General features: G+C 39.1%; 1 protein-coding gene across 1 annotated transcript in view; it reads right to left on the bottom strand.

The window, feature by feature from the left end:
* Positions 1–14795, bottom strand: part of LOC127414914 (protein patched homolog 1-like) — an 83990-nt gene that overhangs the window by 26138 nt on the left and 43057 nt on the right. Inside the window, exons 13-16 of the mRNA XM_051653310.1 lie at positions 10139–10257; positions 4561–5056; positions 3742–4051; positions 745–887 (exon numbers count right to left, since the gene is read on the bottom strand). Coding sequence (XP_051509270.1) covers positions 745–887; positions 3742–4051; positions 4561–5056; positions 10139–10257 — 1068 coding nt within the window. The remainder of the gene's footprint in view (positions 1–744; positions 888–3741; positions 4052–4560; positions 5057–10138; positions 10258–14795) is intronic.

Below are 14795 nucleotides of genomic sequence, written 5' to 3'. Positions count from 1 at the left end.
GAAGACATTGGAGATTTATAGTAAAATAGGACCTATATGATGATCAGTTTCTCTCCCACACCTAACATATCGCTTCTGAAGATATGGATTTAACCACTGGAGTATTATGAATAAATTATTTGCTGCCTTTCTATGCTTCATAGACACCATTCACTTGCATTGTGAGGACCTGCAGAGCTGAGATATTCTTCTAAAAATCTTTGTTTTTTTTTCTGCAGAAGAAGGAAAGTCATACACATCTGAGAATTTTAATTTTTGGGTGAACTATCCCTTTAAAACATAAACCTTTCTGGAATCCTTGTTTCTGTATGGTCAATAACTGCATTCTGCTGTCAAATAATTTTGTACAATGACTGCTATACTGTATAAAAGACTGTTGTCCCAGGCAATCTTTTTTCCTACATAGTTGTGATAGTTTCATATCTCTTGTATTGCTCCATGGTCTTGCATAATAAATAACTGGACATTAAATATTGATTTGAGTTCAAATTATTTTACATAGTACACACTTATGTACAGTTAGCAGATCATTATCACAAAATAAACTGCCATATGGTGATCAGCACCCTGAAGTAAATTTTTACATAAGTGTCGAATGTGGGAGCTTTTACTTGTGGATACACTGCCGCAGAGAGACTGGCTCTAGGGCTGTCATCACATCACTGCGAAAACTGAATCTGTGTTATCTTTGCAGTGCATCTGATCATGCTAGTAGTAAAGTCTCAAGTCAGGTGGGTTTCTTACCAGGTTGATGTTGACTGGCTTTTCTCTGCGGCCGGTCTGCACTAGGAGTTTGTAGGCCATGACTCCATCATCAGAGCCGTTCCTGTAGTTCCCCTGAGTGATTCGACCTGCCCGCCAGTCCCTATCGAACGCCTCCTGCAGACCTGCCGATACATAAATAGCATATGGCACTTAGAGAAAGACACTTCAACTGATTACTTCAAATTAAAAGATTAGTAAATGGCAAAAGGGAGTCTGCAGTTTTTTCTCTAGAACCTGCTGAAAAGACCAGCTTAGATCAGCAAAATTATGGTGTTTACCAGCAAAAAATGCAGCTAAATACAGCCTGGCCTTTCAAGTAAAGCTGGTTGACCAGCTGGGGACCAAAAGTGAAAAAATACAACATACGCTGGTCTTTTCAACAGGACCAATTTTATGACTTTCATGATTTGTGTCTGTGGGAAATGGCCTTGAAATTGTTTTGAGGACTTTCAGTGGGTCCCTAAACCATGTTTAACTTAACCTCTCTTCTCAGTCAACCCTCTCACCCCCTCAACTCCAGTGGTCTGTTTCTGGGACACATTGTTTTCTTTCTCCCTTGCCTCACTGTCTGTGACCAATTTGTCGAGCCATTTCAAACCACAATATTAAAGACAGCTCTCTCCACCCTCTTTGGAACAGCCTTTACTGTAACCTGTATGCACGCACATATGCCTACATGATAACACACATAGAGATGCTGCCTCTTGCGCCCAATGAAAATGCGTGCTCCAATAAGATAAGCTAAAAGATTTAAATAAAATGAGGTAAATAAAAAAAAAATACAAATAACCAATGATGTTTCCAGTTCTAGTTGGCCGAGCTGACAGTAAAAAAGCAAGTCTCTACATGCCACCCAAAAGGAGTTACTGGACAGAAGTTATTTGGAGACAGGTATGCCATTAGAGGAGCTGTGTGAGAGAGAGAGAGAGACAGAGAGCAAAACAGGGCTTGCTTTTGAATTCGGCCCGACCGGGATTAGATACGGCATTCCGAGCGCTCGACACGCAGATTTCATGGAATGGAGCCACTGTGAAGGAGACCACAAGAAGAAAACTGTTGCAGGGACATGCTCTGTATCTCTCCATCTTGTATTGTTCACTATCACCTTAAATGTATTTTTTTTTACCACTAAGAATGGGAATCGTGAGGAATGTTAATGTTTCTGGTTCCGATACGATTCCCTAGTTCCACAGTTTCGGTTCCATAACAATTACATTGACAATTCTTTTAGTGCTTGAAGAATAATTCACCCTAACTATATGCTTGACAAATATACTAAACAAAAACAATACTATTACTTGATAAAACATTTTTTTAAATTAAAGTACCAGTTTTTTACAACAAAACTCTGTTCTGAATGTGTATCTTTAACTACACTTTATTATTAGAACAACTCATCAGTAAACTGATTAAAGTCTCATAAGCCTTAAGTGCATACAACACAGTCCTCATTTCATTTTTAGTTAGATATGATGAAAATTATGGTTTAGTTAAGTGAATAAGTTATACCGATTCAGTAAATGAGTCATTAGACTGATTCCAAGCAATAACTTCTGATTTAAATACATGAATTAAAAGCACCAGGTCATAAGATTCGGTTCAATCTACACTGGCGAATTTGACTACACTGGTCCTGCTGTACATTTGTTGTTGCCGAGGACAATGCAATTGAAAATCATCTTTAATTTATTGTCTTTGTATTATTTCAACTCTCTCTGCATCAGTGGAAGAATGCATTTTCAAAAAACATTTCAGTATCCTTTTAAAAAAATCAAACCATTTCTAATAATAAGAACTGGTTAACGGTTCCCAACTCTTAACACTCTCCCTGCCTTTCATTTAGTTTTGCACATTTTCACACTCTTTTTTTAATCTCTCCATTTAAATCTCACTCTTGGATCATAATATGTTTTAAGACATTTAATGACTTGCAGATTTGGACGTTTAGCAGCGTGACTGATGTTTGTGAGAAACAGATGACATGATTATTGTAGTAAATGAGGTATGATTCAACTTTTTGTTGATTTCCCAAACACACTGAGGCAGTGTCTGGAAATCAAGACGGTCTGTAAAACTTTGGATTAGATTAAACTGTTTATTACAATGGAAAACAGAATGCTGAAAACTAACTGACAGTCATGGGCTTGATGGTTCATACAGTATATCAGTGCTGGTGGGGAACTTGCATCATCCAGCTAACAGAGGTGTTGTTATCAAAGTCCTGTTTGATGCTGTTGTATCTAGTAAGCAAGTCACTTAACTTCTTTTATTATGATTGTAATAGGCATACAAGTACAGCCCCTGTCTACATGAAAGGAGAAAGCCTGTAATCTCCTAAATTGTGAAAGACAGGAACACCTCCAACATGTTCATCTGCGGGACAATCATCCTGTGCATTTCAGTTTTTTTTTAAATGTTCAGGGTGTTGAAAATGTTCTTTTCAAAGTTCTTTGTTATTTGATCATTTAAAAGGCCAGTTTGGTATTGAAAAAAGTACTTAAACTTGCTATTAAGAGAATATCAATAAAGTTTGTTTATCTTCCTGTAATTTAATACCGTGATAATACCATATACTGTAGGCTTTGGAAATTATTGTGACGTGAAAACTTGATACCGTCACATGCCTAATAACATATTTTAAATCAGCAATAAAATTGGATACTATGGTATCATAAATGCTGCTTCTCTAGCTTAAATTATACACACACACACACACACACACACACACACACACACACACACACACACACACACACACAAACACAAACACACAAAGGCGATTAACTATTTTAAAGAGAGAATTTCCATTCCTACAGCTGCCATACTGAGCATTGCAGTTTCTCCCATTAATTTTTATGTGGTCTATCTCCTCCCCCTTTATAATGTCTCTGCTTTGGTCTCTGACATGTACACAACACTGATCGCTTTCATGCCAAAAGCCCTCACAACTGATAATCTTAGATCTGAGTGTATTACCTTGAAGCCAATCTCTGAAGTAATGCAGCCACATGGGTGGGAGCTGGTTGTTCTCTTCCCGCAGGACGTACTTCACAGTGCCGAAGCGTTGGTGCAGCTCATGGAGCTGAGGCTGGATCTGTGCGTATTCCGCTCGCTGTGTTACCACGTACATATTGTAGAAAGAAAAGTACCGGAACTGGGCGCGGATGAAATCGTATTCGCCCGTCTCCCGTGGTACGATGTCAGTCAACTCTAGTCCGTCCCGGACGCAGGTGGTTCCATACAGACTGACCCCGAGCAATGCCAAGAAGAGTACAATCACCACCACCTGGGAGAGCAAACATAAACAAAAATATCAGTCAGGATTTGGCTAAAATGAAAGCTCCTGATCTTTTTGTGTCTTATGACTAAGCTCTCCCCTGTTTGAGGAGTTTATGGTTTTTTAGAAGGCCCTGACTCAAAGAATAACACTTACACAACTAAATAAGACACATTGGGTTCCACTAACTGACTGTCAATTGGCCCACAAGATTAGCTCATCGCTGGCATTAGTAATCCCACTTCTGAACAAAATGTGTGAGGTGCCAAAATGACAAGCCTGCTTTGAATTACAGTATGTACATGGGGTGGTTGACTACAACAATGTAGTAGTTGAAGTAAATGCACACCTGACCAGCTGAAAAGTACCCAAAACCACTTTAAAATGAGCAAACAAACCAGCCTGACCAGGCTGGGAGACCACCTAAGAACAGCAAACCAGCTTAGGCTGGTTTAAGCAGGTTTTTTCCCCAAAAGGGAGCTATTGAAAAGATACCTTGACAAAGGCTGTACTCTCACCTTTGTTGTAGGCTGCAACAGAAATGGTGCATAGTGCTTCTCAGCAAACGATGCAAACGTCCAGCGTGAGCAGGGTGGCTCCAGACAGCGTAAACTGGACTCCCCGAACTGAGACAGAAGATCTCGCGTGGAGCTCACCCCATCGGGACTCTGGCAAGATGCTGTATCTGAAGCTGTACCTCCCGTGGAAGGGCTGTTCCCTGATGAGCTCCCCCTAAGTCCTGGGCCTGCACTGTTGCGGTTGTTGTTATTGTTGCGGTTTGAGGCTAAGGGTTGGACAGAGATGTGAGAATGGGGCTCGGCCGTGGTGTAGTAGGCCTGCGTTCTGGGGTCGTACTCTGTGCGCAGCTGCACGGTGGACTGCATGGTGATCTGGGTGTGCTGTGCGAATCTATGGCTGCTGTAGGAGGGTGGAGGGCTGTAGTGGGTGGAGTCAGCAGAGGAGTCGGTGTACACCGCCTGTGGCTCCAGCTGGATCACATGGTTAGCGCAAGGGCTAAAGAAAGAGACAATTTTAAGAGAAGTTCGATTTTTTCACAATAAGCGTATCAAATAAAATATATTTTTTCCTATACATATACAGTACTGTGCAAAAGTTGCCTGAAGATGGTATTTATATCTTCTGCTTTAGTGTGTCAATAGGAAATATCCATTTTATATTTCCATACATTCCTTTGAATAGAAACAGAAAAATTAGTCCTGCAAAAGGCGGTATGGCCCCAACAGAGTCGGATCTCAACATCATTGAGTCAGGCTGGGATTAAAAGAAGAGACAGAAGCAACTGAGACAAAAAACAAAAGAACTGTGGCAAGTTCTCCAAGATGCTTGGAACAACCTACCTGCCAACAACCTTGGAAAATTCTCTGTACCTAGGAGAATTGGTGCTGTTTTAAATGCATAGGGTGGTCACACCAAATATAGATTAATTTTTTTTATGTTTACTGCACTTTGTATGAAGTTAATTGGTATATAAAAATTATTCATGGCATTATTTTTGAAAACATCCTCACATACAACATTATTCAGAACTGCCATGTAAATCGTTCAAGTGCTTTGTCAAAGAGCCCACTCTCTCTAGTAAGCGGCAATTCGTTACACTTCAGGACTCGTGTAAATGCACGAAATACAACTGCAATCAGCTTTCCAGTCCAGAGCAGTTAAAATCGAGAGGTGAGTGAGTGCCGGTAACTAGAAGGCAAACGTTTCGACTATGGTGAAAGTTTAAGCATCAGGTTTAATTTCCTGCATGAGTTTGGGGGCATGACTAAGAAGGTAAAGTATGTGTCTATAGCCCACTCTCTCTCTCTCTCTGTGTCTCTCTCATAGACACCAAGAATGTTTCAACAAGCAGGAGAGGCAACAGCATGTCTTATTTAAGACCCCAGGGCCACAGACAGAGATAAATATCAACACGCACTCAAACACACAAACTTGGGCAGGTTGACACTTAATTGTGTTGTAGATATTGCACTCAGTATCATAAAAGGCCATTGTGTATATTATCCACAATACTGCCTATTGATTATGCTTCAAAAGCAGACAACATGCAAAGTCATGAAAATGTCTAAATGGTTTTCTTTTTTTGCGGTGAATATTTGTGCTCAGGTGTAAATAACACCTGCCACACATCGTGGCTATTTGCACCCCAATAGCCTATTTGAAACAGAAATGTACAGCAAACTGCATTGTGAATGTTGCTTCAGTGGTGTGGGGTGTAAAACCTTTTCGACCTGGGTTCGATACTCATCTCTTAATATATTCTTTAATACTACTTAAAATAATACATACAAATTTATATAAAGGTAGTTTTACTATAGTAATATAGTAATAAACATGTTTTCGGCAGAAACCGTAGATTTGATGCAATTAACAATGGAGTTAATACAGTAATATGGTGTTTATATAATAACCATGTTTAATTTTGTGGTTACTATGATTTTACTACAAAATACCATGGTGATACTATGGTTAATGTAGTAAAAGCATGGTTAATTTTTGTAAAGGAATGTTAGGGTTAGGTTTAGGAGTAGTGGTTGGTGTAGGGTGTCTATGGGACTCTAAATAAACACAATAAACACGCTGTAGTGATGCCCCTATACTGTTAGTATTTAATTAGGGGTGCAAATAGTACCTGCCACTATTTGCACCGGGGTGTAAATAGCATCTCCCTTTATTTGCGCCAGGGGGCAAATAGCATCTGCTTTCTTTTTTTTTCCCCAGAGTAAGGTCAAAAATGGTTTAAGCAAAAAATGGTGCATGTAATAATAATTATATTTATTTATCAGACATTATACATTTGCACATATACAGTGAAATTCTTTTTTTCACATATCCCAGCTAAGCTGGGGTCAGAGTGCAGGGTCAGCCATGATACGGCACCCCTGGAGCAGATAGGGTCAAGGGCCTTGCTCAAGGGCCCAACAGTGGCAACTTGGCAGTGCTGGGGCTTGAACCCCCGACCTTCTGATCAGTAACCCAGAGCCTTAGCCGCTGAGCCACCACTGCCCAAATGTTGATTCAGTGTAATGCATTACATTTTAAATTCTTGTAATAAATTTAATTTGTAATTTTACAAATTACAGTACATTATATATTAGTACAAAGTACATTATAGGGTTATGCTTATGTCTAATACGTATATTATTTATGTAGAATACATGAATTATGGCCCTGTAACGAGTCACTATGAAGGAGAAATGTGAGGTGCATGACTTGTGTGTAACAACGGACAAGGAAGATATTATTTTGAACTTGTTGAGTGGAAAAGTGTTTTAGAAAGTAACAAAGAAATTAGTAATTAGTAAAGTGATTACTATTTCAAATAAGAAATAAGAATCTGATTATAAATTTTAGAGAAATAATTAGTAATTTGAAGTGGATTACTATTTTTAAGTAACTTACCCAACACTGTGTAGATTTTTGCCCATTACCTCGATTTTACATTGCATTCTTACCGGCTTATCTGATGTGTGCAAATGACTGTTTCCATTTTTATATCAAAAGCAGAAAATAATCAGATGATTCTGAATCTCATGTAAACGTGGGTTTCTTATATTGTTGTTTCTTATTCTTGATAGTTTACTGATGTGCATGTAAATGCTCATAAAAACTCCAGTATCATATCTGCAACCTCATAAAAAAAAAAAGAGTAATAGATGGTGGGATGGCACAAAGTGTATGTGTGTATTTGTTTCACTATACTTATGAAGGCCACATGTTTGAAAACATCCTCACAAATACAGTAAAGCCTCTTCAAACTGACTTGTGAAGTCCTCACTAGTAAAAAAGGTTCATACTCAGGCCAAATAATGTAAAGTATGTGTGTGTTTACAAAATTGTCCATCAAAAGGTAAAATATTTCAAGTTAACTGTTTCTTTTTGTTGTTTCTATTTTTTTTTTTTTTTTTACCTAAAAATGCCATGCTTAATTAGCTTTATATAAAAACTATAAAAGTCTATGGCAGTTTTTCCCAATACTGGTTCTAAAATACCCTCTACACATTTTGGATGTCTCTCTAATCTCACACACCTGATTCAACTCATCAGCTTACACTGTTTCCCATTAATTACCAAGACTGTGGCAGCCCACCACAATTTGTCCCGACACAGTTTCATAATGAACCAAAAATATTTTAACACTTCTCATAATAACATAAAAGATCTCTAACATTGTGTTTTGCACCATTGCTTCGGCAAAGTATGCGCGCATGCTCACACACACGCACTGGAACCATCTATCTAACATTAATGTTATTATTTTCAGCATCTGAGGACCAAGTTCAACACAGGTAACCACTTTTGTCTAATTTTTTTTGATGGCTCAAAGGGCTCGACATTAACACTTGTCCGCTTGTCCGGGACAAGTGGATTTTTGAAGGGGCAAGTGAAAGAGAATTTTACTTGCCTGACCGGACAAGCAGATTGATTATATTGTCAATAACAAAAAAATAACCAGCTATATTTGTGATAGCCTAGGCTTGTGTCACTTATTAGAAAGTTAATATTCTGCTGTTGAAAGTAATCCAGAGCACATCATTTTATAATTCGCTAGTGATCTGGGGGCCTGGATAGCTCAGCAATAAAGACGCTAACTACCACACCTGGAGTCGCAAGTTCAAATCCAGGGCTTATTGAGTGACTCCAGTCAGGCTTCCTAAGCAACCAACTGGCCTGGTTGCTAGGGTGGGTAGAGTCACGTTGGGTTAACCTCCTCGAAGTCGCTATAATGTGGTTCTCGTTCTCGGTGGGGCATGTGTGGATGCAACAGAGAATAGCATGAAGCCTCCACATGCACTAGGTCTCCGTGGAAAAGCGCTCAACAAGCCATGTGATAAGATGCGCGGACTGATGGTCTCAGACGCGGAGGCAACTGAGATTCGTCCTCCGCCACCCGGATTGAGGCGAGCCACTACGCCACCACAAGGCCTAAGAGTGCATTGGGAATTGTGCATTCCAGACTGGGGAGAAAATCTGTTCGATTGACAGGCGACATATATGTGTGTGCTGAACATGCGTGTTCCGAATATGCTCGTGCTAATGCGCACCTGAACGGTCAAATCCATTTCAAAACTACGCCAAAATGCCTGTCTTGGTGAGGAATTCATGTAAACACAGAGAGTGATGTCTAAAGTAAACATAAACAGTGGAGAAAATGTTGGTATTGTGATAATGTATAGCCTTTATTGTACATGGTAGATCTTGCTGCAATAACATGATGAAAAAGTAGATCTCATTCCATAGAACTATGAGCATCCCTGCTGTAAATGGTGGCAATGGAGGCTTTTCTTTATTTGACTACCATACGTAACATAAAATAATTATCACATGACAATAGCATCCTCCCCTACCCAGTGCTGTTTACATTCTGTCACAGAGAATTGAGTTGATTGCATAGGTACACTTTTGGGCATCAGTCGTAATTTTAGAAAAATATACAACATAAACTTTGACATGTTACTTGAGCATGTAACTTAAATGCCCTTTTTTCTCTCCAGACAAGTAAATTTTACTCGGACAAGTGAATGGCCAATTTATTTGTCCGGAGAACAAGCACATGACAATGCTTAATGTCGAGCCCTGGCTAAAATGTGCTCACGATTCTGTGTTTTGACCATTTGTGAACTGCGTTAACCGCCGTCTCGTTTACCATGCTTTGTGGGTGTGACTTTTTTGCCATGTCATCACCATTCATATCTATAAAACCAATGTGTTTATGATTAAATTACTACTAGAGCACAAAATTGTTTACAAGAGCACAAAGTTCTTCATAGATCTAGCCTCTTAATTTTGCTCTCAAAGTGCACCAGATTGATGCATTTAATTTTAAAATGTACAACATTTTCTTACGGGGGAGCACGCCCCCGAACCCCCCAAGAGGGGCCGAGGTCCGACCACCACAGTCTCACAAAATTCTGTGGGAAACACTGAGCTTATATTAGTAAAGGCTTCATGACCTCATTTGGGTGTGTCAAATAAGGCAAAATGTGCTGTGTTGGGGGTACTCCAGGACCAGAATTGGATGACACTGATCTATAACTATCTATTACTACCAGTTAGATAGGTAAATGTGTGTATTACCTGACAAAGCAGCAGAAAATGTCAAAGCGTCTGTCCTCTCTGCGGTACAGGTCCATGCTGAGGATGGCAGGAAAGATGAGCAGCACCATAGCAAAGTTAAACACCACGACCACTGCCGCCTGACAGAGAATGACAGAGAAAGTGCAAAAATGTGTTAAGCAGATATTCATGCTTGTACAAAAGCAATCACACACACAACAACAACACCCACACAGCTACACAAACACATCTGTGGAGGGTTTATGCCAAAACCACAATGATCCCAACAAATTAAATTTTCAAACAATTATCCTCTTCAGAACGGATGAATCGAAAACAAATAAAAAACACGACCCTTACCACCCCGAATTTAATTTAGGCTAATCCAATTTAAGAGAAAACCACTTAAATTTACTTGAAATATAAATCATCGAATTAATATTTCAATCCATACACTTCCATATGGATTGAATCTGAATTAATACAGTGTAACAAGTCTTCAGAACTGACTATGAACTCGAACTGAAGTGATGCTGGTGCCTAACCTCATGAAAAGGAGTTTCTAAGAAACTTTCTAAGGCTAGATACGGCTCTCCTGATCTTGGGAAGCAGCCACATTCCTTCTGAGCATATAAATCACACGCTTACTAAAAAGATCTCACCGAGCCAAGAACTCCTTACCAAAATGAATGAGTGATTTGAAACATTTAATCTAGATTCATTCCATTGAAGCTCAAGGAATAAAAAGTGTACGAAATGGAGAAGTTGGAAGAGTCACTGGATGAAAGTAAGTGAAATGACAATAACAGTCAGAGGCAGATTGAAGCATGCCTGCCCTAGTTAGGGTGTAATTTTTTATGGGTGGAGGTTGGAGCCATGTCAAACTGCCAGACCACCCAGAGAGCAGCTCAGCCTGACAGAGCCAACACACAATGAAAGACAGCAATGACAGAGAGAGAGAGAGAGAGAGAGAGAGAGAGAGTGACAGACAGTCCTCCTGTCATCTCCTTACACTCATGTATACAAATAAAAACATATAATATAGCAAAAACCTGCAGTTCTGACTACAGTGACACAGCAAAGTTTGGAAACAAGAAAATGCCCAAATTCTTTGTCTTAATTTTGAACAATATGTCTATATTTTATCATCATTTTGCTTGAAAACTGTGCTTTCTTCAAAATAAATGCCACTTGGTTTAATGTGTTTTATAATGCAAAGATATTTAAGTATGGCTATTAATAAAATGTAAGCCTTTTAGAAACAAACTGCTGTTCTTGACTAGGTTTGGCTGTTGGCAGCCAGAAAGAGAATGAATGACTGGTGCAGGATGAACTAGAGGAACATATAGAGAGACTGCATGAGAGAACATGTGCATGTGAATGATTCTACAGAGAGAGGTCTGTTGGAATTGACACATGCTCTAACATTTTCTGTGCCAAAAAATACATACAATGACAGAACGAGACAATGAAAGAAAGAGAAAGAGAGAGAGAGAGAGAGAGAGAGAGAGAGAGAGAGAAAGAGAGAGAGAGAAGTGCAATGTTGTGACAAATGCATTTTGGCGCAACAATAAGCAAACTAACAAGTAAAATGCACTGTCTGTAAATTCCAAGATCTCAGAAACAAAGACAGAGAAATAGTGAATAACCGATTTTAGAGTCAACATGAAACAGCATTTGCAATTATACTGTGTGATGAACAGTATAGTAAAACGGGATGTTTGGGTGGGACTTGACTTTATCCATCAGGAATTGAATGTTTATAAAAAAAAATTCTCTATATGAAGCGTAGTTGGAGGGGGGGACTAGGTGACAGCCAAAAGGAAAGTCATTTAAGAGATGCACCAATAAATCAATAACAATAAGACCAGGAATGATTATTTTTTTTTAAAAAATAGTCAATTTTTATGTAATTTTGATTTAAAGGAATATTCCGGGTTTAATACAAGTTAAGCTCAAACGACAGCATTTGTGGCATAATGTTGATTACCACAAAAATAAATTTCGACTCGCCCCTCCTTTTCTAAAAAGCAAAAATCGAGGTTATTTGAGGCACTTACAATGAAAGTGAATGGGGCCAATTTTTGGAGGGTTTAAAGGCAGAAATGTGAAGCTTATAATTTTATAAAAGCACTTACATTAATACTTCTGTTAAAACTAATGTATTATTTGAGCTGTAAAGTTGCTTATATTGTCATTTTTATGGATGCTTTAGCGTTTTAGGGTTTATAGCGTTACGTCATTATGGCAACAAAGTTGTAAAATTAGATATAATTTTAAACAGAAAAAGTTATTAAATGATTTTATCACACTAAGGGTGGTTTCACATATAGTAGTGTTTTAAATTAACCAAACCCAGTTCAGTTAAAGTGGACCAAAAAGAAAACCAGCTGCAAATGACCTCAGTGCTTTTTGTGTTCACAATGTAAGTGGACTTTAAAGAGGACCCCGTTTCATTTTTGGTCCTCTTTACGTTGATGTGGTCACAGACCCTTTGTTGTTCACACCACAACTCCTTAAGAACTCAGACCCCATGGTAGTCATGATTATGACATTTGGCTAACAATACAGTACATACATATTGCGATCATGATGATAAATTGTCATACTTCTTAAGGTGTATGTGTGTGCTTAATTCATATACACCTTAAGTAGAAATTAAATAATATTTAACTTGGATTCATCATGGAATAGAGCAATATGATTTCCTATAAGGCTTTAAAAAATTTAAATATTGCACAGAGATAGAATAACATGAAAAATAATATTTTAAATGTTAAACTATTTCCAAATACTTAAAACATGTCTCTCCTGGTCCTCAGTGAGTATTGACGCTGACTACCACCCCTGGAGTCACGAGTTCGAATCCAGGGTGTGCTGAGTGACTCCAGCCAGGTCTCCTAAGCAACCAAATTGGTCCAGTTGCTAGGGAGGGTAGAGTCACATGGGGTAACCTCCTCATGGTCGCGATTAAGTGGTTCTCGCTCTCAGTGGGGCACGTGGTAAGTTGTGCGTGGATCGCGGAGAGTAGCATGAGCTTCCGCATGCTGCGAGTCTCCGTGGTGTCATGCACAACGAGCCACGTGATAAGATGCGTGGATTGACTGTCTCAGAAGCGAAGTCAACTGAGACTTGTCCTCCGCCAACCGGATTGAGGTGAGTAACCGTGCCACCACGAGGACCTAGTAAGTAGTGGGAACTGGGCATTCCAAATTGGGGAGAAAAGGGGAGTGAAAAAAAAGAAAAACTCTCTCCTCTTTGGTCAACTTTTATTTACACCGTTTTTAATATAACCCAGTTGATATGTAATTCTCTTCTATTCTAATATATTCTATTCTATTATGCAATAATAATAAATATCTGTCCTAAATTCTTCACTTTCACATGTTATGTTAAGGCTCTCTGATTAAACCTACTAACACTTATTTCGCATGAAGGAAAACATTGGACATTTTATGAGTATTTGAAAATGTGTTTCTCCATAGGAATAAAGTAAGGGTGCGTCTCCTGCGTGTCATTAACACTACGTGTATGAATGTACCCAAAACGTGCCATTACATGAACGTTACAATCGAATCAAACGGAGCGCATTATTCACTATCAAAATACTCGATTGTATTTTCGCGGGGAGTTTGGTGCGAACCTCTGCAGACGGTGCAGTTATGTATGGCAAGCTCCGAGGTACTTCTGGCATAACGAAATGCAAAGCGGACTTGTACTTCTTTGCCTTCACATCACACAAATCAATCAAACCACAAAAGGACCGACAAACGAACCGAACTCAGACCACCTCTGTGTACAGTTAGTTTTTGGGACCTTTTAGGGGGGTCTGAGATTATTTGGGTTGTTCTTTGTGGTAATCAACATTATGCCACAAATGCTGTCGATTGAGCTTAACTTGTATTGAACCCAGAACATTCCTTTAAGATTAGAGAATTATGTGGGCTGGAGACACAATATAAACAATATATTCTTAGGCCATGTCCACACTAATCTGTTTTAATTTGAAAATGCATTGCTTTCAGTATGTTTACGCCTCTCATCCACACTAGAACGCCGTTTTCCTCCACCAAAAACAGAACGTTCCGAAAACACTCTCCGTTACTGCATACTTTGGAAATCAATGATGTTATGAAACTGAAAATGGACAATCAAATGCTAATCAAAAGAAAACAGATTAGCGTGGACGTGGCCTTAGTTATTCTGAAGTATTTCTCCAAATCATCAAAATTGGACACTAAAGCTGAGGTAAGAATATTTCGACACAAAAGTTGAAGTAAACACATCTGGACACAAACATTCAAGTTAACACACTGGAACAAAAAAGCTGTAGTAAATATTTGAACACAAAATTATGGCTGAAAATAGTGGCTGTTGAGAATAGAGATGGCAGTAAATGCCACATATAAAAAAGGGGTACTCTCTTAGCTGAGGCGTGTGTATTGTGTTCTCAGCGGGTTTGAAGATGAGTGTTTTCAGGCACTGCTGAACAGGTGCCAGCTGGAGAATGCTGCGGCGAAAAACAGCGTGTGTGTCTGACAGACGTGTGAGACATCAATCCACTCATCCTAATACTAGATCTACAGCACTGTACGAGTGTGTGTGTGTGCATGTTTGGGCATGAGCCACATCTTGCGTGTGGTCGCCAGGCTTATCCCGCACATCATTTTCATGACAG

Source organism: Myxocyprinus asiaticus, chromosome 24 (genome assembly GCF_019703515.2).
Source record: "Myxocyprinus asiaticus isolate MX2 ecotype Aquarium Trade chromosome 24, UBuf_Myxa_2, whole genome shotgun sequence".
In the NCBI taxonomy this organism is placed as follows: Eukaryota; Metazoa; Chordata; class Actinopteri; order Cypriniformes; family Catostomidae; genus Myxocyprinus; species Myxocyprinus asiaticus.
The sequence above is the reverse complement of the archived record's forward strand: the minus strand, read 5'-3'. Positions and strand labels throughout refer to the sequence as shown.